Source organism: Monodelphis domestica, chromosome 2 (assembly GCF_027887165.1).
Source record: "Monodelphis domestica isolate mMonDom1 chromosome 2, mMonDom1.pri, whole genome shotgun sequence".
In the NCBI taxonomy this organism is placed as follows: Eukaryota; Metazoa; Chordata; class Mammalia; order Didelphimorphia; family Didelphidae; genus Monodelphis; species Monodelphis domestica.
In genome coordinates this window covers 320349724-320376600 of record NC_077228.1, presented here as the reverse complement: position 1 = coordinate 320376600, position 26877 = coordinate 320349724, and the positions used below count along the sequence as shown (strand labels likewise).

The 26877-nt window shown below is 36.0% G+C and overlaps 1 protein-coding gene across 1 annotated transcript in view; it reads left to right on the top strand.

Annotated features, from left to right (window-relative positions):
• The window catches only part of COL9A1 (collagen type IX alpha 1 chain), a 117129-nt gene that overhangs the window by 86508 nt on the left and 3744 nt on the right, over positions 1-26877 (top strand). The window contains exons 30-37 of the mRNA XM_007484168.3: positions 372-443; positions 3458-3493; positions 4148-4192; positions 5390-5422; positions 8932-9078; positions 9588-9642; positions 12129-12317; positions 20739-20816. Coding sequence (XP_007484230.2) covers positions 372-443; positions 3458-3493; positions 4148-4192; positions 5390-5422; positions 8932-9078; positions 9588-9642; positions 12129-12317; positions 20739-20816 — 655 coding nt within the window. The remainder of the gene's footprint in view (positions 1-371; positions 444-3457; positions 3494-4147; positions 4193-5389; positions 5423-8931; positions 9079-9587; positions 9643-12128; positions 12318-20738; positions 20817-26877) is intronic.

The window sequence follows — 26877 nt, the reverse complement described above, 5'->3', positions numbered from 1 at the left end:
AAATGTCGGGTGCTGCATTTGGATTGTGGTTGTCCCTGAAATTCAGGAGCCTGATCCTTGAATGCTGTCTTTTAAAACATCTACCCTGCTTATTTACTCAGCAAGAGGGGGTGCTGCCTTGCAGAGGCTTAAGCTGAAAGAGCCCACTGTTGTAGAGGAATGTAAGCCATGGGAGCTGGTGATCTCAGGAGGAAAAAAAACCCATGAAAGACAGGCTGCTTACAGAAGGAACGTTAGATACCTGGCTTATAATATTTATTTCAGGAAATGGCAAAGCCAGTGAGTCCACCACATGTTAGCTGGCAAGACTATATGCTTGGACTGTTAGCTATTACATGGGCTTTTTGTTTTTTGTGTTTGATGATTTACAGGGTCCTTTGGGCAGCCCAGGACTTCCAGGACTGCCTGGTCCCGCTGGACTCCCTGGATTGAAAGGCGACAGGGTAAGGATTCAAAGAGTAAAAAAGCCTACTTTGTAGAAAAGCTAACAATCATTGTACAGAGGCTCCATTGACTCAGTAGGATACTTGTTTCCATCAACTTTCCCTAAAATGTAGCTCAGTGACTCACAAAGCATACCATTCTCTACTATGGCATAGTGTGGTACAGGGGGAAGAGTGGGTAGACCCTGAGGTCAGGGGACTTCTCTGAGATTGTGTCCCTATCTGTAAAATAAGGGAGTTGGATTCTATGACTTTTAAATTTAGAAGACTATGAAAAAACTCTCTACAGATGATAACCATTTGTCATCCAGAGAGAAAAGAATGATCGATTGGGCAAGGAATTTTGCTTTATAATTATCTTTTTAAAGAGCCTTAGAAGTGGAAGGGATCTTTGAGATCATCTGGCACTAGACCCATCTCACATGTTCACAAATTGAGAAATTGAGGCTCAGAGAGGTTAGCTTGAATGTCCAGTATCAGGTGTCCGGATATATTCTTTCCATTATGTCATAGTGGCTCTCTCACTTTTCAAGTCAATTCAGGTAAACACACAAGTATCCTGTGACTAGCATTGTACTAGATGTGTAGGCTGCAAAGGGTGAAATGAAAACCTTGCCCTTAAGGAGTTTATAGTTTACTGGAGAGAAATTGCATGTATATAATGTATAGTATAATAAATTACATAAGTATATAAACACAAATACACTTAGGACACATGGTCACACATGTATACATCTTTGTATACACACATGCATATGTATATACACAAATTCATGCAAAGTACATCTTTTGAGAAGAAGGATTAATGATCAAGAAAAACCTTGGAGGTAGCAACTGAGCTTTGAAAGGAAACAGGGATTCTAGAAAAAGTAAAAGTATTTAGTATTCCTTTATCCTACTGAATTCTAAGTCTATCTATCCTTCAGATATTATTTGGGTTTAGAGCAAGAAGGGAACTTGCAGATGACAGCTAAAGATGATATTGGAGCATTCTTGTGCTCAAGGAGGACTAGTTCTTCTGGTGTGAGGGCTTGCCACCCTTTCAGGACTGCTCATCTGCCTTTGGCATCTACCTGGCATTTAGCTCTCACCTGTGACTCCAAGAAGCTGGAGCATATGCAGCAGACTCACCCCAGTGAAACCATCCTAGTAGATGGGCTAAACCAGGTTGAGGGTAACTGACCTGTAGGGAGATGTTTTCCCCAAGCATGTGGGGAATGGGTGGATGAGAACAATTTATTCCAGTGCCAATGGAGGGGACTAGAGCAGGTGCTGCTTGGTCAGTCATCAAAGATGCCAAAGTCATGCACTATGTCCCGAGCCATCACTGGCCATCTTGATCTTTGTTTTACCACTGGACTTTGATGAGACCAGAAGAGAGATGGAGACTGATGACTTTGTGTAACTCAGCCTCACTTAAATCCAATTAACTCACAAGTCAAGACATCATCCCGTGATGTCATTTGTCCTTTGAAAATAAAAGCTAAGTAACAACTCCCTCATCTCTTAGCTGAGTATACTGAAATTCAGAGAGGTCAAGGTTGCATAAATATTAAGCAGAGCACCTATATCTTTTGTTTCTTGCCATTGACTTCTAATCACTAATATTCTTATCGCTATGCTATTTTACCATCTCAGGATGTTTTGTTTATGAGAACTTCTCTAATAAGGATCTTGGAGCCTTACCTACCTCTTGCCTAAATGACTCTGATATTCTTGCTTGGTCTATTGTTTCTTCAGTCTATTCTTTCCTTAGCCACCAAAACAATCTTCCCAAGGCATAGGAGTGACCAATGTAATTCTCTTGCTCAAAAACTTTCAATGGCATCCCATTGGTAATAGGATAAATTATGTACTTCCTTGGGTACTCTACAATCTGATTTCAGCCTATCTTTCTGCCTTTGTTCATATCCTACAACCATATCCCAAATTCTCTGTTTTGCCAATACTGAATATTATCTATTCTAAGACAGTCCATCTCCCATCTCCTTATGTTCCTTAAGGCTTACAATTAGCTCTTATCTCTGTCTCTTAGAATCCTTGTCTCCTGTCAGGATCAGCTCAGAAAGCCATCTCCCCTGTTGTTAGTGTCTTCTCTTTCCTTATTTTTTCTTGTATTGTATTTATTATATAAAAGCAGTGTTATGCAGGGAAATTACTCTCTGAACAAAAATGAGCATTTTGAACATTGTCTTCATTTCTTAAATCTAGATAATCAACAAAATGACAAACCAAATGCTGATTTGTAGCTTTTTGCTGATTTCTGAAGTGTGGATGTTCACACTAATGGGCTTTCAAAATGGTTTGAGCTGGTTCCAGCACACCCCTATGTATAAATTATATCCTGGCTTATTTACAGTAGTAGTAGAATATACAATTCTTGGGCACACAGAATACTTTTAATTTTCTTTTTAAAATGCCTAGCAGGGGCAACTGGGTAGCTCAGTGGATTGAGAGTCAGGTCTAGAGATGGGAGGTCATAGGTTCAAATCTGACCTCAGCTGTGTGACACTGGGCAAGTAACTTGACCCCCATTGCCTAACCCTTATCACTCTTCTGCCTTGGAACCAATACACAGTATTGATTCCAAGACAGAAGGTAAGGGTTTAAAAAAAATAAAATGCCTAGCATTTGCTGGGGAAATATTATAAATATTTATTTAAAAATATATTATATAGTATTACATATATTGTATATGATTGTACATAATTATATATAAAATATGTAAAAATATCCATAGATAGCATATACTTGTAGTATATGCATATAAATATATGCTTGTTGTTAATGATTATTATATTGAATCGCATTGTCATTTGGCCCCACATAAAGGACAGGGAGACATTATTCTTTTGCCTCTTTCCATTAGTATGGGTATGGGCAATTGATTAATTCATATTTCTATTATATTTCTGTCTTCTCTTAAAATTTTTTTCTTTAAAAAAATGATACTACTTCTTAAGTTGCAAGAACTTCCTAAGTTCTGAGACAATATCCCAATGTCTTTATCATAGGGTTCAGTTGGCGAGTCTGGTCCAAAAGGAGAACAAGTAAGTCATAATTTGATCATTGTGATATTTTACTGAATACCTTATTTTGCATTTAGAATGCAGTAAATTATGATTGCCACTATGCTCTTTTCCCATTTAAAAATTATTGTTTTATTTGTGTCCCTTGCTACCCACAGTCTACTATTAGTCGTGGCACTCCCTCTGGGCCTCCATATGGCTGAAAAAGCACCTCTCAGCCTGTGTCCTCCAAATTGGCTTGCCTTTGGTCATTTTAATATTCTAAAATTATATATTGTTTTGGATCTCAGCAAAGGAATAACACTGAGGCCATCAGCTTGAAAAATTAAAATTTTTCTTCTGTGTTTCTCTTCCAATGAAAAGAACATTCCTTCAAGGTCTTCCCAGTGAATCAATAAAAGATTCTAATGATTAACCCAGAAGTCTAAATGCAACTCAGGCCAAAACTTTTTGGATTTTCCCTGAAATTGTTGCCTGATTTTGGCTAGCCTCGCTCCCGGCTAGATTATAAGCCCCTTGAGAGAAGACACCACACATAGATTTCCTTTGATTTTTACAATGCTCAGAAGAAATATAGACCCATAGTAGGCATTCATTAAATACTCAATTTGATTGGCTAGATGATTAACAGTAATCTAGGGCAGTACTAATGTGATGTTTTTACCTTAATTTTAGGGTCGTGTTGGTGAAGAAGGTGAAGCAGGAGGAAAAGGAGAACTAGTAAGTCACTTTTATTTCACTTCTTTTTTAATGTGACCTCTATCCAAACTTGTGTAAATATTTTTGTCTTGTTTCCTTAGATTATTAAAAATGTTTTTGAATTGAAATCTATTTTGATTGATTTCTGAAAAATCTGGACTATTTTGCCTATAAGTGAACTTCTTTTATAGATAAAAATTGCTAAGTGAAGCAAGGGGAAAGCCCTCCAGTTTCTAATCTCCACTACATTTTTTGAAGACACAACAAACAAAGCACAAAAAAACCAAACTATTTATCTCTAGATGATATATGTTCACATTGAAAAAGGATTTGCATCTAGGCTGATAAGGCAATTCCCTTGTGCCTTGGAATGTCCAGGAATCGATATTTCCTGCTACTGAGAAAATATGTTGGAGAGAAGGAATGTTATCCTCATTCTTGTCTGATAGTTGTCCTGTGAGTCCTCAGGAGTTTTAAAGTTTTCAAACAATTTACCTCTAGTGGATTGGATGTTCCTGGGAAGTAATTTACAAGGACTGTTCAGTCATTTCTGTGTTACTGAAATAGGTAAAAAAAAATTAACACATGGAAAGGTATTATTTTGGTGTCTTTTTTACCCAAGCAAGATGGCTACATTTCCCATCAAATAATTTTTTAAAAACTTTTTTTTAGAGAGTCAAAAAGCTATATGTACCGGGGATTTGATTTTCTATTTTATTTTGAAGGTTTAACTTTACTCTAAATGTGATTCTTGATTTATTCATTGTCAAGTAAATCTTCAAAAAAAGCTAATCTTCATTTCCTCTCAGTCACAGATATTCATTTCTAGGCAAAGAGAATGAATTCCATTTGCTTTCTAGTGCTGATTAACTGATGAGTTACAACTTTAAATACATGTATCTTTCCTATTAGCTGACATTATCACTGTTGGGACATTTTCATATTCACTTTTCTTCTGAATTATGAAAGAACAACATTTAGTTAGGTAGATTAAAAAAAGATTTTGCAAGAGTATAAAAAAAGGAACTTAGGCTTTGCACTTTTTATAAGGTATTAGAACTTTTAATGAAATTTTCACTTCTCATGACATTATACTTTTATTAATTTGATCATATTTCCTCCAATATTTCAATAATACAATCCAGTTTGGAAAGTTTTAAGCAAATTACATCAATTGTGAATACATTGTTCTAATATAATTTTGTTTTATTGATTTAGGGAGATATAGGACTGCCAGGCCCAAAGGGATCTGTAAGTATGATGAAGAGTAATATTATAAAAAAATCAATAAAATTGTATAAGCTAGACAGCAACCTACTTTATGAAATCCATCTCTAACCAACAATTTTTCATGGGCTTGCCTCTGAGTAAATGAAGTTTCAAATTTCCTAATTTATTTAAATAATAGATTGAGTCAATAGAAAACTTGCCATTATGGAAACACATTTAACTTTAGAAGTAACCCTGTCAAAGAACAGTCTCTGTATTATATTCTTTAGGAATGGTTCAATCATCCTTAAGTAGCAATACATTTCCCAATTTTCTGCTCAAATTGGTTATTAAAAAATTAAATTGTGCTCATTGGTGAGAAGTTATCAGAATTTTATAATAATTTCCTCAGCAATTATAAGACTGAAAAATGTATCTTTAGTTTTCTTAATCTCTTATGTGTCGTGATGTGAGATTCACTATGGAAGAATGATGTTATAGCTAAGGAAAGCATATTAAAGTGTATTTGAATTGGAAGATTTTCATCCCTTCTTCTTGTGATATCAGAAGTCTCACATTATTGAATATGTGTGATTCAGAGCTTTCATGAAATCTTTCATTAAGGTTTTTGTTTGTTTAATGGTTTTGACTGTTGTGAATTGAAGGTAAATTTCTATTTGAGGCTCTGCCCATTTATTGGACCTTCAGAAAGTACTTGATTAAATAATTCTTTTGTTATTTGTGAGACCTACATCATAAATGTGCATGTGAAAGAGAGAGACGGAGTCAGAGACACACACACACACACAAAAGAGATATATAGAAACAGAGAGGAGAGAGAGAGCGAGAGAGAGAGAGAGAGAGAGAGAGAGAGAGAGAGAGAGAGAGAGAGAGAGAGAGAGAGAGAGAGAGATGAAAAACAATAATCTATGATTTGCTCCTTTCCCTGAATGGGACCCAGGAATTGCTTATGGGAACACATCCTTCCCCCACTTCTCTTTTTTGTCCTGGATAGTCCTAGGCAGAAATGTGAAGTAGCAAAACTTTGCCCCTTTGTTCCCCTTCATCATCTTTTGGACATTCTAACCCAAAGCTTTGGTCCTATCATTCTTTCCTGGATCCACAACTGTGGCCCTTTACCTCCTTCTGTCCTTCCCAAGTAGGATGTCCCTACTCTAAATCTCTTTTGGGCAAATAGTATCTGTCATATTCTGTCTCCACCAATACACCTTTAGTGTGACTACAAATTTTTCTCTTCTGCTGCCAAGAAGTGACTCAAGAGTTCCACAGTGCATAGTTACAAATTACTTCTGGTTTCTTTCCAGCTGTTGACCTTCAACCACTCTGGGTCATTTCAGGTGCTTTTGGGAATTTATTAGCATTTTGTAGACTTTTCCTAGCACTAGCTCTCATTTCCCATTGTCTCACATATAATCTTTTGTGCCACAATTTCCCCAAAGAGAAATTTTTTGGCAGGTTGGCTTATATGGGGGCTAACCCTTTATAAATAAGAAATGAAAAAATAAACATTTGTTGAATTGACTTTACATGCAAGATAGTAAGTTATATTAGCTTATTGCCCATTTTTTGTTCTTTAGTCTAAGATTTCTTTTTTTTTCTGCTTTCAAGAATTAGCTCTTTCTTAGATAATGTTAAATTCATGAAACAGAGCCAGGAATATGCTGCTTTTATAAGCATGCTTTTCTTGAACATTAATATTCTCTTGGTGCCTTCTGTTCTTTTATCTTCTCATTCATATTCTGCAAACAGTAGTACATTGTAGCTGCTTCTGCCACAAATATCACGGAAGATAGTTTGACAAAATGTGAATTGAGTCTATTTTTATTAGAAATGATCCCTGCATATGCATTATGGGAAATACTTTTAAGAGTACATTTTAAATATAAATTCCAAACTCCTTTTATATACAAAGTTTATATTTAAGAAAATGCCTGCTTCTCATATAGTTGAATTTGTAGTCACAGAACTTGAATTCAAATGCAGATTCTACCATTTACTACCAATGTCACCTTGGGCAAGTCTCTTCACCTCTCTGGGCCTCAATTTCCTCATCTGTAAAATGAGGAGATTAGACTAAGTGACCTCTAAGGTCCTTTCTAATTCCAGTCTTCTGATGTCTTTTTCTAACTTATTCATTATTTAAAGTCATCATTTCCCCCTTATTTTAATCTCTTTTATGCAACAATTAATTTTGTTATCATTTTTTCCTGGATACTGTTGGCTCCCTCATTGTCTCTATAGAATATTATAAGGACTGAATGCCCAGTTTTTCCCCTGAAATATTCTTTCTGGTTTTGATTACATGTTTGATCTGTTGTGGCAGTCCAGCACTTATATTCTAAAATAGCCGTTTTTGTTGCCTAAAAAAATTAACAGCACTTTTTCAATGAATTTATTACCAGGAAATTACTTAAACACTTTCATGGACCTGATGCTATTATAATCTATCTGGTGCTATAATAGCTATAATAACATATAGATAATATGTGATGAGGAAATTGAGGTCCAAAAAGCAAATATGGATCTTTTGGTATTTCATTTGCTTTTTATATATTTTAATAGTTAAAATGCCATAGCATTCTTAATAGTTTGAGATATACAGAGATGTACAGAAGCATCCTAACATTTAATTCCAGCTAAAACTCCCTGAGATTTGTGAGTTTAGAAGTATATCATATACTTTGCTTATTGATAGAAGGAAGGAAACAAGTATTTGTTATAGACCTACTAAGTACCAAGCATTTGTGCTAAGCACTCTACTAATATAATCATGTTTGATCTGTACAAAGATTCTGGGCTGTAGGTGCCATTATTATCCCTTTTTTAACAGAGTAGGAAACTGATGCAGATTGAAGTTCAGTGACAGAACCAGATTTAAATTGAGTTTTTCCTGGCTACAGGACTGGTACTTTATCCCTTGTGCCACCCAGGAGACTCTACGTGACTTGTGGTATAGTGAAAAGAATACTAGATCCAGGAGTCAGAAAACCAGAGAGGTCAAATATATATTTTCCATTTTACTCCCTGAATTGCCACTATTAAAGAAAAAATGACCCTAAGATTCTAAAAAGTATCACTAAGCAAGTCATTCTCTTTGAGCCTTGGTTTTCTTATTTCTAAAATAAGGGGATGTTGGACTAAGTGACCCCCTTCAGCTTTAAATCTATGATGCTATAATCCTATAAGTTCCTTTGATCCATTAGATTGCGAGCTCCTAAGGGCAGGGACTGTCTTTTTTTCTCCCTTTATATCCTGACAATTTAGCACACTGCTTGCCACATAGTAGGTAGATGCTTAGAAAATGCGTATGTCTTGCTAACTCTAGTTTCCTTTTCTGTAAAAAAAAAAAAATCATTCTCCATCTCCTCCTTCTCTTCTCTGTTCTCTTCCTCCTCTTCCTTCTTCTCCTTCAGTGAGGAAGGTAAACAAGAGAAAAGAGAAATGCTTGATAGTTGAATAAAAGTAAAATTAATCAGAGTTTTAAAAAATGGATTTTGTACTACTTTTATATTGCCTCATTTACTTTTTAGGTGGGGAATCCTGGAGAGCCTGGTCTAAGAGGTCCTGAGGGATCACGGGGGTTGCCTGGGGTAGAAGGATCCAGAGGGCCCCCTGGACCACGAGGCATGCAGGGTGAACGAGGTGCGACAGGTCTTCCTGGTATCCAAGGTCCAGCAGTAAGTATTGGTCATTTTGTATCATTTTATTCAGTAGTCCTCATCAGAAGAAATTTCAATTGGTATGTAGAGAGACTGGTTTTTATGATATAGGTCTACTACATGGATTTCCCCATGCAAGCTCCTTTTCTCTATCCATCTTTCCTTATCTTTCATCCTAGCTATTCCAATCCTTCAGGAAAAAGAATGAAAATTGCAAATTACCCATAAACCGGCAGATAAGTGTCAGATAGTCTCATAAGGGTAACATGTCCTTAGATGAAAGATATTCCATGATTGGGAAGTTCAGAACCAAATGGCTTTAGATCTCTGAGATGTATAGGAATTTGTCCATTTTATGAAAAAAAAGTTTTATTATTACCAGAAGGGCTATTTGTGACAGCTCTCCCATAGGTAGCCATCCTGATTGCTAGTACTCTTGTCCCTCTGACAGGATTTGTCAGCTCACAATTTAACAATGACTTCTTTATAGCTCTGCATATAAACTGCTTTTCTCTTTCCTGTCCCAGGGTAGAGCACCAACAGATCAGCATATTAAGCAGGTTTGCCTAAGAGTTATGCAAGGTAAATACATTACAACACTTTGACTATTTTGTGCTTTAAGTGAGGTGGAATCTGGATAACAATGTCAGGTCCATTTTATTGAATGTGCCACCATCAATAATATCTTATAAACTCACAGAAAAAATAATCTCTCTTTCTGGATGTCTTGCATTTAAAAAGCTGCTTGTCCTTTGGGGATATACTGGGAAAGTGATTTTGCTATTTTTTAAAAAAAAAGTTTTCTTTTTTCCCCCTTGTCTCTTCTTTGCTAAGAGGATAATTTGCAAAAGGGCAGCACTTTTCTGCTTTTGCTTTTCAGCTAGCAGAGTTTTTAGAGTATTGTGGCACAGGTAGTTTTGTGTCCACCATTTTGTTTAGTTCTACAATTTGGTTCATTTTAATCCAATGAGTAAAGGACTGCGGTGTGTCCAATTGCTTGGTTGATTGTTGTCTCTTGTAGAGGAGCAAAATGACATTACTATATCTGGTTCAACATACAGCATGTCTGACTGTGCCTGATCAGACTGCTATGAGCTTGGAAGCCTCTACTACAGGTTAGGCACAAATAGCTTATATGAATATTTGGGATGCTGCCCAAAGAAGGAAAGAAAGGAAGAATGTGGCACATTCCAGGACCTCTAGCTGCTTATTGTCTAATGTTTCAGTGTGATACATCTGAAAGCCTGTAAATGGCTTCTCCCCAGATCAGGGGATCATTTGCAAATAGAAAAGGAATATGTCTGCTAATGGAGATATCAAAATGCCAACTGATCTTATTTTTCACTCAGGGTTAAATAATATTCATACCTTCTTAGGCAATCGTTAAGTATTAATTTCTGAAAATGATTAAAATGATTAATTTCTGAAAATGACATTTCCTAAGTCTTAAAAATCTAGCCAAAGTCATTGTGTGCCTGCCTTTAATCATGAGCTCTGTTTAAAATTGATTCTGAAATTGTAAAGGAAATGTTGGTATGAGAAATGGCTCATAGCTGAGATATTGAGTTCTTTTTTCTTATTTCCTGGTTAGCAAGCAGCTCATCTATGAAAGAAATTTGGAATTTTTTTATACATTTGATTTTGATTTTGTAAATACTGTCTTCTAGAATATTTGATTTTATAAATATCATAATCTATGGTTTTTCATCTGTTCTATAATAATTCAACTTATGCAATTATGGAAATTCCTAGAACTTAAAATTCATTCAAATGGCCCTTATTAAGCATCTATATGTACAAGCCACTGGGCTAGCCATTAAGGATACAAAGATTGAAAAAGTAAAAATATCCAGGACTAAAGGAGTTATATAATATTCAGTTTGTGCATATTTCTTTGTAAAACTTCAACCTCCGTATCTTTGTTAAAATAATTTGGTTGAGATGTGGACTTTTGCCCAATTAAATAAAAACCAAAGATGTAAGTAGAATATGAAAGTGATTTAATACCCCCATCCCCCATGTAAAAGCTAGGATAGGATAAATCTAAAATATCAATAATCACAGAGCATTTTCAAATCACATTTTCTTTAAGCCATATCAAATTATAAAAAATTATTCATTTCAAAAATTCATATTCTTCTTCACACTCTAAAAACAGACTTCCATTTGTCATAAACAGCAATTCTCTTCCCGAGTCTTTAATTTTGTTAATGGGATAATTTCCTTGTTTGGCATTGTTCTCCATGATCTTGTTGAAGATTCATAGTCTATTTAATGGTTTCTGAAAAAAGTACAAAAGGGTATTAATTTTTAAGACTGAATTTGACAGCTTCAGTGGAGCAGGTTATTTTTAATTTCCCTCTGTCTGTTTCAAGCATGAAAAGACTTTGGAGGGAATATTTTCAAGAAAACTTGAAATTATAGGCTATTTCAAGAGACTTCCTGACTCTCAGAATGTTCTTAGTTGTCAAGATAAACAGGCAGGGCTGAAACATGGAGATACATCTGAGGTGGACTCTGAATGTTCATTTTTGGGCAGAGTTTTGGTTTTGAAAAGCTTTCAGGAACTCATCTGGACCCCTGTACCTCAATGATATTAAGTAGTTCATCCTTCATTCCTAACTTACAGGATAACTGGCCATTCATTTATACTTGTTCACTTACTTAAGTCATTTCTAGGCTTTCGGGAGATTTTGGCTGTATTTGATTCTTATAGAACCCCTTTTCACCAAAAGAGTCTGATATTTGTCTTGTATGCTCTTCCTATTATATTGATGGCCCCAAGAAAATGAGATTTCCTAACAGAAAGATCATGGAGAAGTTATTCTTTGCTTAATTTCTCACCATTGGTTATGAAACTTTTTTTTAAGTAAGCTACTTGAGAGTAGAGATTGTTCTAATGATTTTACTTATATCTCCAGCACTTAGCAAAGTGCCTGACCCATAGTAGGTATTTAATAAATATCTATTGATATATGAACAGTCTTAGAAATTAAGCACCAGAAATCTATACTTGCCTTAATTAAATCATTTTCTTATTGGAAAGTTCTCTTTTTTCTTCATTGTAGAGCATCTTGCCCTGATGGCTGCTAGCTTGAAGCGACCTGACTCAGGTGCTTCTGGGCTACCAGGAAAGCCTGGACCACCAGGTCCCCCTGGACCCCCTGGAGAGAATGGTTTTCCTGGACAGATGGGACCCCGTGGCCTCCCAGGTCTTAAAGGTCCTCCTGGTGAACTGGGTTTGAGAGGCCCAAAAGGTGAGTGATTTTTCATTTATAGAACATAGTAACAGACTAAAAATGACTGAATAACAAATTTATCTATATCCAGATGCATATATAGACATGTATACACAGACATATATTTATTTTTACATATGCTTATATATGAATTTATATATATACACATATATTTATTTTTATATATAAATAGATTTATTTAACTATTAGATCTTTATTATTAGATAAGATGTATTTTATCTATGATATATATTTGTTATATATTTATATATAAAATACATAAATATATATGTATTATATATATATGTATACAAACATCTTTCCTTGACCCTTTTCCCTTCTATATATATTCTCTTCTTCAGTAAACTACTGATCTTCTTTGATAACATCTAATACCATCTTTATGCAGAAAATTCATGTGTGTGATTCATATATATATAGTAATTATATTCATAGAGAGGGTACTTAATATAATGGGAGTGAATGAGTAATTTGCTGAGGAAGAGTATATAGAGGTGGTAGCTAGGTGGTTCAGTGTATTTAGAGACAGGAGACCCTGGGTTCAAATCTGGTCTCAGGCATTTCCCAGCTAGGTGACCCTGAACAAGTCACTTAACCCTCATTGCCTAGCTCTTACTGCTCTTCTGCCTTGAGATAGAGAAGGGAAGAGGATCAAAGAGAGACTCTCAGAGAATCTCCAAATGAGAGGAGAATGGGACAGCAAAAGAAAGAGAACAGTCAGTTATAACTGGTAATATGTATAGGTCTATGAATTGACACATCATTATCAGTTTTGGGGGGAAGAATTTTTAGTAACTGAGCTTAATATATCATCAGTGACTCTATCATTCCTCAGTCATTCATTTTAGGAGCATTTATTTGGTTACTACAAGGGGACACCCCTTCATTGAATTTAAATGGTGGGGGTTCTTGAAAGAGGAAGAATTATTTTGTCTCACCCATTCATGAGTGAATTGTGATCTGTCACATTTAAGTTCTTTACTTAATGGGAGCTTTCTTTCTTCTTTCTCTTTTTAAGGCAATTGAAAGCCACTCATCTTTTTTTGTGGTTCAATATATTCTAATACATTTTAATTTTTTTCAAGATTACATGCTAGTACAATTTTTGATGTTTATTTTTTGATATTTTGCAATCCATGTTCTTTCTCTCTTTCATACCCTTTCCCTCTCCCCAAGGAGGCAGGTAATATGATATAGGTTATACATATATTATCATATAATATGCATTTCCATGTTTGTCATGTTGTGAAGAAGACACCTTGCTTTCATCAGAAAAAAATTATGAAGGAAATAAAGACAAGAATGGTATGTTTCAATTTGCAATTGGACTCTGTCTGTTCCTTCTACAGTTCCTTCTATATCTATATATAGAATATATAGATATCCTTTTTGAAAATTACTCATCTTAAGTGACAGCATGGTATAGTGATTGAGACATTACTCTGGAAATCAGGAAGAACTGGGTTCAAATCTTGATGTAGACACTTTATTACTTGTGTAAACCTGGGGAAATGATTAAAACCCTTTGTGTCTCAGTTTCTTCACCTACAAAATGATGGAGTTGGATTTAATACCATCTAAGGTCTCTCTTAGCTTTAATTCTATGATCTGTTATTTTAGAGACTCGAGAATAGCAAAATATATTAGGTATTCATAGAGTCAAACCTGTAGATGGTTTGCCATTTGGCACAGGTATGTATACTAGGTTGATGTGCAAATGGGCTAGCTGGTTTGCATAGAAAAATAAAACCTAGAGCTGCTGTGTCACCCCACAGGACGACCCTGAGTGAGGGCTGCATTCTCAGGAACACCTGAAAGATGTATCATCACAAACCAGGAAAGTAATTTCTTTAATGTGTTGCTCCAATTAGCAGTAAATATTATGGTGTAAATCGTCAAGGAGCAAGCAAGCTGCTTCTGTGGATGTAGGAGTGAATTACTGGTGCAGTCGGCTAACCAGGCTCTCAGTCGGAGCAATTTAGTTAATTACACATGTGATTTTTTGCAGGTGCAAAACTGCTTATCAAAACAAAGGAGTCTAATTGGGGCTCCTTTGCAAATCTGGCAAATTGCCTCATATTTCTGAGTTTTCAGAGGTTGGCCACAATAAAGTACATTGAGGAAACTGAGATGAAAATTCATCCTGAAGATGCCAAAGCATTTTCTATTTGAGGAAAAAAAATGCTATTTTTCTTTTGCCTGTTTTCAGCTATAAATTCACATACTCAAAACACAGAAGGTAGTCTGAGTGGCCAGGCCATGTTCATTTGTTAAAACATTTCCTGTGCTCTCTATTTCTCTGTGATCAGTTATTTCCTCAGTTTGATCTGCTGGACCAGAGCACATTATTGAAAGCTTCTAGTGCTCTTTAGAGCACTAAAAATTACTCAACTTATCTCCAAAAGGGAAGGAACTCATCAGGTTTCCACTTCCTATAGAATCCATAAGGGCCCATTTTGTTTGGACAAAAAGAAATGGAAGTATTTGGAGGCAGGACTTTATCTGGGTTAGTCTCTGATTATCTTCTTTATGTCCTTTCCTCTTTCATTTAAGAAATGAAAATGCCTTTGTGTGTCCCTGAAAGAGATTTTTTTTCTACAGCTGGGGTGATGGAATTGGTCAGGATGCAATGGCTTTCTAAAAAGCTCCTTTCTCCTCAGTTCTGACATGAGGCTCCATCAGGTTTTAGGAGGGGACCAGGAGCCCCATTTAATAGTGAAAAAGGAACCCCATAAAATAGAAAAAAAGTCCTACATATAGAAACAAGCGAATGCCACCAACACCCAATTCAAATGTCAAGTATACTTTGATGAAATGGCTGTGTTTCTTCCAAATGATCTCCTTATTTGTGATATGAATTTTAAACAGCCAAAGATAAAGGCTGTGATCCAATAAGGATCTTTTCCTCACTCTAGGAATTTGTTTATACTGTTTTTATTTGCTTTCCCAAGAGTCAATAATGCCCTTTCTTTTCCAAAATCTGTTCTTGGTTTTCCTTCAAAAAGATGGGATCATGGAATGGGAGTCAGGCTTTACCTCAGAGATAATCCTGTCCTACTTATGAATTGTCAAGACCCTACTTAACAGTCTGTAAACAGAGAAGGATTTTTTAAAAAAGCATAAATCCTCTTATATTCTAAAAGTCCTCAAAGTTTATGCTCCCAATATATCATAAGATCTGCTCATATACTAATAGTTTAGGTCTTTTTGCCTAAGGCACTCCAAATGAGAGGAGATATAGATTTTAGCATTACTGTCATTTTCTTGTTTTCACAGCCAAATTCATAAGGAATGATGACTTAGAGGGAAGAGACTTCATGAATATTTAACTTGTGGTTTATTCTCACTTTGTCACTTTATTTAGAAACCCTCTTCAAAGCACTCCTTGTAGGAGTCCTTTTTTACAAGGACTGAAAGACTTTGTTCAGTGCACTATAATCAGTTCAGGCCATGTCCTAACATCTCCTCAAAAAAAAAAAAGATAAAGGGAAAATAAAATAAATCAAGAAAGAAACCCTCCCCAAAACTTCTTCTCCTGCCTTTTTTTTTTCCATTTATGGGAGATTTGCTGTAATCTGCTTTAGAAGTCAGTAGAAATTAGTATCAAAATCCATTAGACTAAGAATACTTATAAATTACCTTGTTTTTCATGGACGTGTTTAACATAGTAATATAAAGACACCTTGGAAGAAAGATACATGCCATTTGTATCTGCATTCTAGCTATATGTTTTTTTATGTACTATATGCCTTTACTACTTTTTAGGGGAAGAACTTTTAATAACTTGCCTTGAGAGAATTCACATCAGTAACCTCACTGTACTTCAATCATTCATTTAGTAAACATTTTTAAGTGTCTATGATATGTCACCCCAACCACCGAATTTATATTAAGTGAACTTTTATTGGCTCCCTTTAATAGATGGGTACTTATTTGGTCCCACCCAATTCATGGATGCAATTGAAAATTCCTTTAGCCAATGGGAACTAGGAACAGAAGGTACATAAAAGCAGGCTTCAGACTTTTGAGAATGGGGAGAATTTGGTATCACTTCTTTTGGACCTGAATTAGTTATTTTTTAGTGTATTTGCTTCTGATATGAGCACAGTACTAGTCCTTCAAGGTATTAATATTATTTGAAAATTTTAATTATACTGACTTTAAGATCCTTTAGGCACAATCTTTATTTCTAGACATTTACGTGTGAGTCTAATAGAAGTGTCAATATGCAGATTCATATTTGAAAAAAAAGAACCCTCCTGTTCTATCATAACTGTGAAGAACACTACCTTCAGTGTTAATCTCTTCACAGAAAATGGGGATGTCAGTTATAACTTGCAAAGATGTGAACAAAATAGAAATTCTAGATGGGCAAGGACTTTTTAAAGTTTTAAAGAATGTTCTCAGAGTTGTTTTTCTTTTTGAGATGTGTATATCCATACATCTCTTACTCAAAGCAAGTCTCACCTTGGATCTATCTTAAAAAACATCTGTTGATCCAATAGATTCTAGAGAGGGAAACTCTGGTTTCTGTACTGGATGCTACCATACCTTTTACATATACAACTGGTTACTAATTTCTGTTGATTCCATCTCTTCTTGCATCCATCTCCCCTCTATTTTTACTGCTGCCATCTTATTAAAAGTCCTCATTACCACCTTCCTGGACCCTTACAGTATTTCCTGTTTGAATTTCACAGTGGTTAGAGTGCCAGACTTGGAGTCAGGAAGACTCATCTTCCTGAGTTCAGATCTGACCTCTGACACTTATTAGATTCCTGAGCAAGTCACTTAACCTCAGTTTCCTCATCTGTAAAATGAGCTGGAGAAGGAAATGCCAAGAAAACTCTGAATGGGATAATAAAGAGTCAGACACAAATGAAAAAAATGACTGAATAACAACCCCTTTTTCTCTGTAAAGCTGGTCATGTCATGTCTCTGATCAAAAATCCCAAAGAGCTGTTTATTATTTACCAAAATTTAAAATCCTTTGTCTCATACTTAAGGCTCTCCACAATTTAGTATCAACCCAACTGCCTAATTTGACCTGTATTGCCCTTCTTGCACTTTGTGCTTCATCCAAACTGGACTTATCTCTGTTCCTTGGATATGATGGCTCTAGCCCATTTTGTTCCCCTCATCTGAAATGTTCTTTGTTTCTGTCTTGGTCTCTCTCTCACATTATCTTTCTCTGTTTCCCCATCTCTCTATCTCTCTCAATATTTATTTCTCTTGTCTCCCTCTGACTGGCTGTTTCTTCTTTTATTCTCTTTCTCTTCACCTGATGAATTCCTATTCATTTGTATTTTTAAAATAATTTCAAATATCCCCTCTTCCTTGAAGCCTTCTCTCCTTTACCTCCATCCTCAACAATCTGTAATAACTTTTTCCTTCTGACCTCATGGAGTACACTTCTGCAGCTCACTAATTCACCTGTCAAATATTATTTTATATCTGTATTTTACCTTTCTATTAGACTGTAAGTTTCAGAAAAGAAGCAATTACATCAACTCAACTTTGTATCTTTCTCAATGCCACAGTGCCCTGCACAAGTATATACTGGTTTTTAAAAGACAGATGAATAGGAATTCATCAGGTAAAGAGAAAGAGAGTAAAAGAAGGAGAGGCAGGTAGACAGAGGGAGACAGCAGAGAGATAGGGAGACACAATGATAGAGTGAAAGAGAAAGAGGAACAGTGAGAGAGACAGTGACACACCCACACCCACACACCCACACCCACCCCCTCATCCCCCCCCCCACACATACACACGACACATGGGGGGTTGGGGGGGTGGAGAGGGGGAGAGAGAAAAACATTCCAGGTATGGGGAACAATATAGTCCAGAGTCATCACATTCAGGGAACTGAGACACATCTAGTTTGGATGAAGTAGAGATAGTGAATATGTATTGTTCTTGCCCTATTCTCAGTCAGATTTGCATGAACCTAAAAAGAGGGCTTGCCGAGAGTTTAAACCCTGTGCTACATGGAAGCCCAACTCTCCCCTGTTTTGCAGTGAATCTGAAGTAATGTGGTCCAGTCTTTAAAGTCTGTGTAACAGAACCTCATTATCAGGTAATTTTGAGTTTAATAGCACACAGACAATATTAAGGCAGCAAAGATAGCTAATTCCTTTCATGCAGTCCATTGTAGAAAGTCAACTTAGTCTTCAAGATTGAATATGGAAATAAACTTAGAGTTTAGAATTCATTTGAAAACATTTTAATTTATAATTTCCATCTCCTGTCTCCTGTGAATGCTGGTTCCTTTGGAGGCAAGCTTCCAGAATGACGCTGATGTGACATTTAAATTGCTAATTTTGAAGTAGCTTCTTGGCTGTTAGTTTTTAAAAGAATAATTGTAATATCTTAATGTAAAATCATCATCTAAACTATCTATGGAAAATAACCAGACCTAAAAGATTGGAGCTCATCTGAAAGAAGAGGCTTCCTTCTCCTGTACTTACATTATGTAATTGGGCCCTTAATTAAAATGATTTGGAAAGCTAGACATTTCATTCTGAAAATTTCTTATATCAAAGTGAGTACAACTAAAAGAAAAGCAACATAAGGACATAAACTTTCACCTTAATGTTAATGACGATTTACTTACACACACACACACACACACACACACACACACACACACACACACACACACAAATAAAATGGTGCTCTGGATAGAATTCTGAGCTTGGAGTCAGGGAGCCCTGAGTTCAAATCCTATATTAAATACTTTGGCAAGTCACTTAACCTCAATTTGCCTTTTTCATGAACTGTAAAATGGGGATAATAATAATTGCATCCACCTTCCAGGTATATTGTGAGGATTAAGTGAGGTAATATTTGTAAAGCATTTAGCAGACTACCTGCCACATGGTAGGTGGCATATAAATCCTAGGTATTGTTAATATTTAAAAATTTGCCTTAATGTTACAGAAAACTACATAGGAATATTTGACTATGTAGTGGTTGGTGGTACTTATAGTTTCCCTTTTCTTTTTTTGGTGTAGTGTTCATTTTTTTTTGATTGGCAAATGAGGTAGATTAGGAGCTGATAATAAATGAACCTGACATGAAAAAAAAAATGTGTAAAGGGGGAAAAAGTTATTCTTGTTGCAGAATATTCCTGTATAATGTAAGAAGATAGAAAAAAATCACTTGAGATTAGCAATGACAGGGACTGTCTGTACAGTTTATGGTCTCTTCTCATATAAAGAAGACACTGCTAATGACAACAAGATACTGGCTTCCAGGCCTTTTGCTCTGTTTTATAGACATAAAAAATACCCTTAGCCCAGGGCAGCTGTCTTGTAAATGTATGCCATTGGCCAAAGGACAAGATGCTATGGGTGATCCAGTGTAAACCCTCTCTACTAGAAAAGTAACTTGAAAATTCTTTCCTATTGATGGTGAATTAAGAATGTCTCCTCATTTACTACTACTACTACTACCACTCCTAAAGGGAGGAAGACAGGTTGTGTGATTTTATTGGTAAGGGAAGGAAGGAAACAGGCATTTATTCAGCACCTAAAATATGCCAGGCCAATATTATACTAAGCCCTAGACAAATATTATCTTATTGGATCCTCACTAATAAACCTGTAGAATAGGGGCTATTATTAGTTCCATTTTATAGTTGAAGGAATTGAGGCAAACAGAGATTAAGTGTCTTGCTCAGAGTCATACAGCTAGTAGCTAAGCTTAGATTGGAACTCAGAACTTCCAGGAGCATCACTCTTATCTATTGTATCACTTAACTCTGTTTACAGTAAACTTCCAGATAGAGAAAATGTCTTTAACACTGCAGCTGAAACCCTCTTGGCAACTTGTAGTCCTAGGGAGCTGATACCATCAGGAAGAGATTATGACTTGCCCACAATTACACAGTAAACATTTCAGAGCCAGGACTTGAACACAGAATTTTTTGCTTTTTTTTTTTTTTAAGATTTCTTGCTTTCAATACCAGATCACCATCCACTAAAGCCTGTGGTATAAACTCAAATAGAAATGGATCCCTGTGGGCTGCATATTAACTTAGAAAACCACAAATTAACATTATCTGTGTTACATTTTTATTTATTTTATTAAACATTTCCCAATTATATTTTAATTTGGTTGAATGGCATTGGTTATAAGTAAGTGAGGGTTATAGCATGAAAGGATTGCTTGCAGGGGACAGGTGCAGAGGATGAAGACATGAGACTAACAGGGAAAGAATCAATTTATATTGTACGGGCCTCATCCCAGGTATATAAGATATATGTAAATATATATCTTAATATATATTTAAAATACAATCCAGCTTGGCAATAATTCTATGTTCACTAACTCTCTGACTTTCAGTGGTATAATCAGGTAAGTTCTTGTCTCTAAAAATATATACATGGAAAATAATATTTGTGTAATTTAATGCAGGTGACTTGGGTGAAAGAGGTGAGAGAGGACCTCCTGGAAGAGGACCCAAAGGTTTGCCAGGATCAATTGGTCTCCCAGGTAATAATATGGGGATTGAGATAATTCTTTTCATCATACAAATGGTGTATATCTAGTATATAAAGCTCTGTTTCTTGGGAGTGATGGGTGAATGTTTGTATCTCTTATTTTAAACTATGCTAAATACTTGAAAGACATTATGAAGCATCTAATACCACATGTAACACTAAAAGGAAGAAAGAAAAATAAAAAAGAAAGGAAGGAAGGAAGGAAGGGAAAAAGGAAGGAAAGAGAAACAAAGGAGAGAGATGGAGGGAGAAAGAAATAGGGACAAAGCAGAGGGAGAAAGAAAGAAAGAAAGAAAGAAAGAAAGAAAGAAAGAAAGAAAGAAAGAAAGAAGGAAAGAAGAAAGAAAGAAAGGAAGGAAGGAAGGAAGGAAGGAAGGAAGGAAGGAAGGAAAGAAGGAAGGAAGGAAGGAAGGAAGGAAGAAAGGGAGGAAGGAAGAAAGGAAGAAAGGAAGAAAGACAGGATTGGAGGAAGGAAGGGAGGAAGGGAGGAAGGAAGGAAGGAAGGAAGGAAGTAAGGAAGGAAGGAAGGAAGGAAGGAAGGAAGAAAGAAAGAAAGGAAGGAAGAAAGAAAGAAAGAAAGAAAGAAAGAAAGAAAGAAAGAAAGAAAGAAAGAAAGAAAGAAAGAGAAAGAAAGAAAAGAGAGAAAGGAAAGAGAGAAGGAAGGGAGAAAGGAGATAGGGAGAGAGAAACAGAAAGAAATAAAAAGAAAGAAAGAGAAAGGAAGGAAGGAAGGAAGGAGGGAAGAAGAGAGGGAGGGATGGAGGAAGGAGGGTAGGGAGGGATTAAGAGATGAAAGAAGGAAAGAAGAAATGGAAGAAATGGTGGGGGAGAGTGTAGACTAATAGTGCATTAATTCAAATGAATTTTGGAAAGGGCAATCAATTAGTACACAGTCTGAATTATTGGCCATTTAAAAAGAAATTGCATTTTATTACTTAGTTACATAAAGTAACATAAACTAATAACTAAAAAGGTTTTTTCTATAACCTACTTAAATGAATAGAGAGGTCTGAAATTGATAGTCACTGTGGGTGCAAAATAATAGCCCACATTTATGTAATGATTTACTTTATATAAATTCTCTCAATTGAGTCTCACAACAAATCTTTGAGGTAGTTGCTATGATTTTTCACAATCTTCAGGTGAGGAAACTAAGGCCCAGAAATTTTACCCATTGTATTGCAAAGTGCATGAACAATTTCCCTGGTGTAATAACATCTGCCATATCCCCCAAACACTGTAACACTAGAAAGGTAACCTTCAGCACAGCTCTGCGGGAGTTATCACCAATCATCCACATGATTTCGTTTTCACTCCTTTTTGTAGCAAAAATGGCTAATATGCACAAATAGAAGTTTTAACTTGCTTCCAGTAAATCCTTACAGGCTCCTGGTGTGGTGGCTAGAATGCTGGGCTAAATCCATTCTAAATCGATGATCTTATGACTCTCATTTTTGAAAGACAGTAGATTAAAAAAGCAGTTGTGGGGTTTGCTCTGAACTCTTTGCCTCTCAGTGACAGAAGACTGAGAGGGGAAGCCTGGGTGCTTATGTTACCAGGGTAGCGGCAGCCTCCCGCTGCTGCTGCTGCTGCTGCTGCTGCCAGTGGTAAATATCAGTAGGAATTATAGTAAAGCTATCATTCCATTTAGAATTGATTCATTGCCTCCACTCTGGAATGGGAGCACCAGAGCAAGGCCTAGAGACAATTCAGTGTAAGATCAATAGGCCCCTGAGGAGGAATCATGACTCAATGCATCTGCACCCAGCCAGCTCAGGGGCCTTTTATCTTAGAGTCTCTTGTGGCAACTTTAGTTTAGATAGAATCCCAAAGCATCCATTTTTTTCCCTCCAGAGAGGTTGGTGTAGAAAGCAGAAGGAAAATCAGGAGTTTGGGGAAATTGCTCTTTGAAAACTTAAATGACAGAAACATATTGCTCTCTCTTTTATTTTAAACTGCCGAAGGCTTATGTAGTTTCATCATTCCTGGTTTTCATCGAGGTTAAAATCATGTCAGTCTCCTAATTTAATAATCCTTTTGCCCTTGGTGATATAATCTCTCTTTTTTAAAATGGCATTTTAAAAATGAATAAATTTAGAAGCAGAAAAAGCATTACTGTTAGAGAGCTGTTGATTCATGGGTCCTTCAGGATGTTGACTAAGGGCTGCCAAGGGTCCTGGTGATTGATGAAAGGAGGAAGAATTCTGCTACTTTCACATGAAGTGATAAGAGGAAGACAGTGCTACACATTTCATTATTTAGCATCATCTGATCCAGTGTATAATGCATGGAACAGAGGAGAAAAGGAATGGAATTTACCTTCCTAGAGTCAGTAATTCCAGTAAGAGGGAGATATTGATGCCATCTACTCTTAAGTGAACAAGCATTTCCCAGCAGGCTACTCATGCTAGGCACTAGGCTCAATCTGGGGATACAAAGAAAGACCAAAACCCCAAGCCAAACCAAACTGAAAAAAATCAAAACCAAAATCAAACCAAACAAAGAAAAATTTAAAAAGCAGCCCAGTACCTTGTTCTCAGGAATTCACAGCCTAATGGAGAAGAAAGACACTCATACCCATGATATCTATATTGCAGCTCTTGAAACTAGTTTTTTTCCCAGTTGTAGTTAGAATTAATGTTTAGAGTTAATTAAATGGCCTAATTACTTGTATTCATAACATTATCCTCTATTATTGGCAACTATTCCATTTACTTAGTTGTGAGGTAATTAAGGGGGCTCTACTAAATACAAGTCAGTGTCATAGAGAGCTAAGAATGCCAAGAAGTTAAGTGACTTGAACAAGGTCACATAGCCAGTGTGGCTTAAAGGCTGAACTTGAAACCAGATCTTCCTGCCTCTGATGGCAGCAATTTATCTACTATATTATGTTGCCTCTAGTTGATGGTTATCTTTTCTATTTTACCACGACATCAAATGGGGTGGAAAATGATAACAGCCCTCTTACATAAAAGCTTTACAAAGTCCTTTGCATAAATAATCCTATATGGCTTCTCATAACACCCATATGAAGTAGATGGAATTATTCTCTCCATTTTTACCGATGAAGAAATTGAGACTCAGAGAAGAGGCAATAAATACCCAAAGTCACCTAGCTAGTAAATTCTAGAACTCAAGCTTTTACACTACAAATTGGATACTGCTTCTGATATTTGTGTTCTAAGAAAGGTTTATTGGGACAACCTAGCATAAGATGGGACTAAAGATGGCTGAGGGAGCTGTTTAATATCATGGGTCCTAAGAAAGAAGTGGGTGGGCATTGGATTAGAAAAACTAAAGATCATCTGAGTTCTTTCTGAACCAGTTCTTCATATAGAGACTTCATTAATGTGTTTCTTAACATATCAGATACACTCCCATGTTGAAGGGTGAAATGTCTTTTCCCAAGATGGTGACAATTCCAAATGTGAAAAAAGATTTCTTCATATATTTCAAGGGAGCATAGGATTTAGAAGTAGAAGGTACTATGTTCAATTTTTTTCTATTTCCTCATTTTTATTTTAAAGAAAAGTAATCTAAAATTGTGTTCTCTGTGGTTTTATTTTCAGCATTTTAACTTTACTAGTAGGAACATATGGAGAAGCTTTCCAGTTTACATGCTTCACATCTGTTTCTTTCTCCTTCTGTCTCTTCCTTTCCTCCTCCATTCCTTCTATGTCTCACTATCTCCCACTTATTTCCTTGTGCCTCCTTCTTCATCACTCTGCTTCTCTTATACTCTTGCTATTTATTTCTCTCTTTTCCCCTCAGCTTTTCTCTCCCACTTCCCTTCTCATATTTCTCATCTCTGTCTTCTCTCTTTGGAATCCTCCTACTTTTGAAGTAGTGTGCTTGCTTCTGGGTGTCATTGCTTCAAGAAGGGCATTGAGAAGCTGTCAAATGTCCAACTAGGTTGGTGAAGGGTCTTGAGTTCATGTCATATAATCACCTGTTGAAGGAATCATGTAGAGAAGATCCAGGGAAAGAGGATAGGAAATCAAGTATTTAAAGGTTTTCATGTAGAAGGTTTAGACTTGCTCAAGTTGTTCCTGGCAGGCAGAAACAGGAACAATGGGTAAAACAGAAAAAAGATGCAAATTTAGGTTTGACAACAGGAAAAAAAAATCTTACCCATCAGATCTGTCCAAAGTAGAGTGGTTTGCCCTAAGAGATATAGGGTTTTCTCTCACCTTAACAGTCAACAAGCATTTATTAAGTGACCCTTTACCAGTCATCTGAGATATAAGGAAAGGGCAAAAGAGTTCTTCCCATTCAAGGAACTCTGCCTCAGGGCAGATCCTCTGTAATTCTTGTGGTAATGCTTACTGGGGAGAAAATTCTCTTACACACTGTTTAGTCTAACTTCCCCAATTTGCAGATGATAAAACTGGGGGCTAGAAAAATGAAGTGCTATGCCCCAGGAAGTCACAAAGATTATGATATACTGGACATTTGAATCTAAATCTTCTGCCACTAAAATAAAATCTAATTCAATTCAACAATCACTTAATATCAAAAATAATTATTTACTAACATTTATAAACATTGTGAGCCAGGCACTGTGCTAACTAAGCACTTTACAATGATTGATCATTATCTCAGTTATGTAGTTCCTACTACATTCAAGATTCTTTGCTAGACCCTTGGAGATACAAAGACAAAAATGAAATAGGTCCTACCCTCAAGAAGTTGACATTCTATGGAATTTCACTGTTATCATTTGTTGGAATGTTTGTTCCATCATAATCAAGCAGTGAACATACTTAATTTTACCTTCATTACTTCTCACTTCAAACATCCCAATTGTTCTTTGTAGGAAAAAAAGACCTTAACTTCGCAGTCACAAATAAAGAGACCACTATGGTAAGGTGGAATGAGCACAAGGCTTGGAACCAGAAAAAGCTGTTAAAGACCTCATTCTTTTCCCTTTGTGATCCTGGCCAAGTCATGTAACTCTTTCAAGCCTCAATGACTTCCATTTAAAAAACAAAGAGTGAGACTAAGTATCTACAGTCTCTCAAAGCTCAAAATAGAGTTCAAAGAACACTACCCTGAAAAGTAAAGGAACATTAGCACTATTTTCATATCTAGGTCTTTCAAATTAGGGATGTGACTTTGCCCCACCCAATCCAAAATTGCTTAATTCCTCCTTTGCTGACCTTTCCTTCTACTCCTGTTCCCCTTTGAGGATGATCCTAATAATTTAACTTTGAAGTCCAGGTCATCCCCTCCTTGTATGTTCACTCTACCCCTTCTAGTCTCAGTTTCTTCTTAGAGCTAGAGGGAAAGAATTACTGTTTTTAGTAGTTTTCAACTCTTAGTTATCACACAAATAAAGTCAGATCTATTTGGAAAATTGGAACAGTTGGAAAGATATTAGTTGCTCAAGGATAGGCTGAGTTAATATAATAAAAATGATCATTCCACCTAAATTAATTGATGTATTTGATGCCATAGCAATCAAACTACCAAATAATTCTTTTTATAGAATTAGAAAATATAATAAAATTCATCTGAAAGAACAAAAGGTTAAGAATATTAAGGGAATTAATAAAAATCTTAGTGAAACAATGCCACATATTAGGTAATAAAATTAGTGAATTTAAAATTAAAATTGACACCTTCAGACTGCCAGGAACCTTCAATTCTCTTTGCAGGGGTATGCCTAGAATATACCAGTTAGTTGAACCTCTAACCAATTCTTGTGCTAGAGATAAAATATCTGATTACTGGTCTTTGTGTGTGTATATCTGAAAACTATTACCAAGCTTAGCTGTTGTAGTTTAGCTCTTACTGTATAGTGACTCTTAGAGGCAGAGAAGGGAGAAAGGAGAAAAGGGAAGAAGTATTTATAATGTGTCTACTATGTGTCAGACACCATACTAAGTTCTTTATAAATAGTATCTCATTTTATCAGAAGCACAAGTCATATGTTCTAATCTTACCTCTGATGCTTACCACCTGTGTGATCTCAGGCAAGTCATTCAGCCACCTTGGTCCTCAGTTTCCTCATCTATAAAATGAGGGAGTTAAACTAGGTGGCCTCTGAGGTC